The sequence below is a fragment of the Hippichthys cyanospilos genome, chromosome 8, assembly GCF_059441005.1.
Source record: "Hippichthys cyanospilos isolate Australia breed blue-spotted pipefish chromosome 8, RoL_Hcya_1.0, whole genome shotgun sequence".
Taxonomy (NCBI): domain Eukaryota; kingdom Metazoa; phylum Chordata; class Actinopteri; order Syngnathiformes; family Syngnathidae; genus Hippichthys; species Hippichthys cyanospilos.
This window is the reverse complement of record NC_142376.1, coordinates 15,657,501-15,661,888: the sequence shown is the minus strand read 5'-3', so window position 1 is coordinate 15,661,888 and position 4,388 is coordinate 15,657,501. Positions and strand designations below refer to the sequence as shown.

Genomic DNA, 4,388 nt, shown 5'->3' with positions numbered 1-4,388 from the left:
TTCTTTTACCAGTTTAAAATTTCCCTATATTTGTATCTCAGTAGCTTGATGTGCATCTCAATATCTGCATATTTATTTGTATACAAGATGTAAGTGTTTTTGCCACATTTGGACAATTATAACAATTTCAAACTGATTCCATCTCCTGAATTGAGTTTAGGAGGCAAGGATGAAGCCCCTCCTCTCATTTGACGTCTTGCTAGGAACACGGAAGTGAGTTTGTTAGTCTACACCGCATCTGTTTTCTCTGCATACATTCCGGAGTAAAGTCGCACCGAAACGCTGCGGACATTTAATTCCTGCCTGAGTGGTGTTTGTGTTTCCAATCACGTAAGTACCTTTGTATCGACGCTCAATATCTCTAAACGCGGAGAGTGAAATGCAAGCTCGATTTCTAACGCAACCTTACGGTAGCTAGCCGACGTTAGCTGTCCGATCTCAACATCTTGTAATGCTCTATTGGAGGCAGTTTCCACGCTTCAAGGAAGCTTTGAGATTCGTATTCGTTCTGGAAAATGCATCCATCTTTTGTAAGTAGGAATCCGATTCTTTTCACCAAGCTGGGGTACATTTTCATCATGGAAATAACTCTTTGTGTATATGATGCTCAGAAGTTAAACCATGAAAAGATGAAGTCAGGAATTAACTTCCATTCTTCAGGCTTGGCACTTGTCTATTGCGATTCCTACTTGGTTATATGGTTATAACATGTCTTTATAAAGTATCCTGTCATTGTTTAAAACATTTAGAATGAGATATTGCCGTTTTTGGTGAGACTATTAGGTTGTCAGTCACGAACCAGAATTTTCAGCCAATAAAAATGTATTCATCACAACTACCTCTGAAAGAAGTATGTTAACGCATTAAAATGAAATACATAAATACATGCAAAATACATTTCAGAGCACATTAAAGAATAGAGGAGTAAACCAAAATTCAGTGTAAGTTGGATAAAAATATTCATTCATCTATTTCTTCAAGTACCATCTTTCGTCATTATGCAAGTGAGCTGTAACCTATCGTAGAACAGGTCGCCAACCTTTGCAGGCCACACAGAGAAGCAACCACTGACACTGAGAACCAACGATCCTCGCTGTGTCACAATATTCTTCAATTAACCTAGAACGGATCTTTTTGTTTTTCTAATGTGCATGCAAGTAGGAGTGCCCAGTAAAATTCCACACTAGCGCAGGGAGACTACTTATGTAGCTTCATACTTCTTTATTTGAGTGTTTAAATGATTGTTTTTCTATTTTGCTAATTCCACTATTGTGTTATTTATTGCTGGCTGCTCTTGGTCCCTCAATAACTAATTTTGTCCTAAGTGTTTTATGACCATTTAACACCTTGTTACCTCAAATTGATGGTCATGTGTTATTATGCAGTTTAAATATCCATCTGTTTCTTTACTGCTTGCTCCCACTTGTTTAGGGCTGCATGATATCGGGAATACATGCACACTGGGTGTCAAATATTGCAATATACAAATTATTGCTATATGTAACAAATATGTTAAAAATTATTGTTTTACTATATATATATATATATATATATATATATATATATATATATATATATATATATATATATATATATATATATATATATATATATATATTGATCTTTTTTAAAAAGTCACTGGGAAAAATAAGCAAGCACAGTAGATTATGATAAAATACTAGTGAAAGTAAGGCCATACAATTTGTGATTAGACCCATATCGTCGAAAAACAGATGCTTCAAAAGTTGTACGGAATGTAAATTATGACCTCACAACTGTTTAGCGAACATCAATGGAAAACTAACCTCTGGGTTGTGTTGTTTTCAGGTAAAAGTATTATGTGACATCGTATTACACACAAAGAAAGCTTGTATGATCAGCTGAATATGTGATTTTATATTGATTGTTTTTTAGCAGGCGTGAAGTGTTCTCATAATATTGGAACATGCAAGGAAGTTTAGATTATTGCTGAGGGTTGTCAGGATTGGCATTCAGTGTGTGTATATATATATATATATATATATATATATATATATATATATATATATATATATATATATATATATATATACTGAATGCCAATCCTGACAACCCTCAGCAATAATCTAAACTTCCTATATATATATATATATATATATATATATATATATATATATATATATATATATATATATATATATATATATATATTATATACAGTGGGCCCCCGGGTTACGAACTTAATCCGTTCAGCGGCTACGCTCGTATCTCGAATTGCTCGTATAGCGGGCAATCCAAACCCATGTTAATTCGTGAATGAGTGCAACGCGCGCCGAAGCCTTAGGTAAAAACGACACACTGTATACATATATTAAAATTGAGTGACATAATCTGCTGTACACTTGCATTAAATAATAAATACAATGGATAAATAGCTTTTACCTTTGAAACGACGAGACTTGAGCTGGGTGTAAGCAGAGGGGGGCAGAGTACAACGCTCAAAGTTAACACGGCGATTGATATGCTATTGGTCTTACAGTGTTACAGTAACTCTTTCAGTCAGGGTGCAAATCACGCAGATACTAAAACATCATCCTCTTATTTCTTTCTTTACCGCTGCTAGTAATTTTAGAAGCTATGTCTAACAGATAAAGTTTGCAAAGTCTTCACAACATTCCGTTTTTCACTAATTTTCTCTCCTTCCTTCCATCCTGTCCCATCAAGCTAGATAAAGGCGTTCGGCCAATAGCATATCGGCATTTCTGTGATTGACGTGTGACGCCGGCCAATAGCATCTCCGTGAGTGAGACCGGGTGACCTTAATCGACCAATAGCATATTCGCATCTCCGTGACTGACTGATAATTATTCGCACTTTTTTTTTAAACGGTTGGAATGTATTGACAATTAATTTAAAAAAAAACACATTTAAACCAATGACAATTCTTTGTCCTGCAATCGGCACATTTAATTTCATGTCAGCTGTTTTTCCCTTTAGCTGTACAAACACTACACTTAAATGGTAATATATTTAGACACCGTGAGTGAGACAGTCAGTGTGACGTTGTAAGACCAATAGCGTTCACGTTACTGCCACAAGTATCTACTGATGATTGATGATGTCGCTACTGTTGATTTTATTGACGCTATTAAACGAGAACAATTCTACATACTCAATGGCCGGCATGTCGAATTGCTCGTAAGGCGAGAGGTTTGTTCGTAAGCGGAGGACAAAAATCTCCCTGATCCACGCTCGTAAGGCGAATTGTTCGTAAATCAGGGTGCTCGTAAGCCGGGGGCCGACTGTATATATATATATATATATATATATATATATATATATATATATATATATATATATATATATATATATATATATATATATATATATATATATATATATATATATAATATACACACACACACACACAGTATATACCCAACATTTGGGTAAACTGAATGATCGTAACAAACTTGTGACAGTACGTTTTGTGGCAGTGCAGCCATCCAAAAGATTTTTTGGCAGCAATGGATGAAAGAGTAAAATTGTTAAATTTGTAGGAGACAGAGTAATTCAGTGCCATGCCAGCTGGAAATGATATGGCGTTGAGTCAGGAGGTGACCGTGGGTAGCCACGGGGATGAGTGAGCAGCTGCTTCTCCGTCTGCTGCAGAAGGCGCCATTGATTGAACATTGTGGCATTGAAGTAGACTACTCATGTTAGTAGTTGCTCTAAGTTGACTGTGTCTTACGATTTGTGCCATTAAGATCGAGGGTGTGTTTATAACATTGGATAGCTGTTAAGTACTAATTTTAATATTATTCATAAGTTGCTTGACATACATAATGTGTTTAACTTTTGAGATTGTTGTTAAACTTTTGGAATATAATATATATATATAATATAATTTGTCAGGATTTTGATATTTATTATGCTGGCGCTCTCCTGTTTTTAACGTGTCAAAACTTAACACAAGATCTTCAAATGTTTAATTGTCATTTCACCTTCTGACTGATTAATTCTTCGACAGTTCACTTCAAAATTTCGCTGTTTTAGTAACATCTGTTAGGATTATATAGACCAACACAGCTAGGGGAAATGACATTTTTCCCCCAATACAAATGTTTTACATTTTACACTCTACTTCTATGCAGAATGCTCCGCTTGCGGACACTGTCCACTGTGTTGGTTGGTGTGTCACACTTGTCCCGGCCATACCACAGTGGGACAGTGAGAGGGCCTGGTCGAAGGAGGTTGATGTTGGCAGCTCTGGTCGGTGTTACTGGTGCATCTGCTAGTGCTGGACTTCTCTGGAAAAGGTATGACTGCATTCATAACGAATGATGATAATTAACATCAGGACTCACTGCTCTTGTTCGCCTGCGTCCCTGCATACTTAACATAATTGG

At 35.9% G+C, this 4,388-nt stretch overlaps 1 protein-coding gene across 3 annotated transcripts in view; it reads left to right on the top strand.

Moving 5' to 3' along the window:
- Positions 1–201: 201 nt before the first annotated feature.
- Positions 202–4,388, top strand: part of micu1 (mitochondrial calcium uptake 1) — a 32,051-nt gene continuing 27,864 nt past the window's right edge. For all 3 annotated transcript variants that reach the window (XM_088421777.1, XM_088421776.1, XM_088421778.1), the window contains exons 1-2: positions 202–330; positions 4,134–4,298. In XM_088421777.1, coding sequence (XP_088277903.1) covers positions 4,135–4,298 — 164 coding nt within the window. In that variant the 5' untranslated portion in view covers positions 202–330; position 4,134. The remainder of the gene's footprint in view (positions 331–4,133; positions 4,299–4,388) is intronic.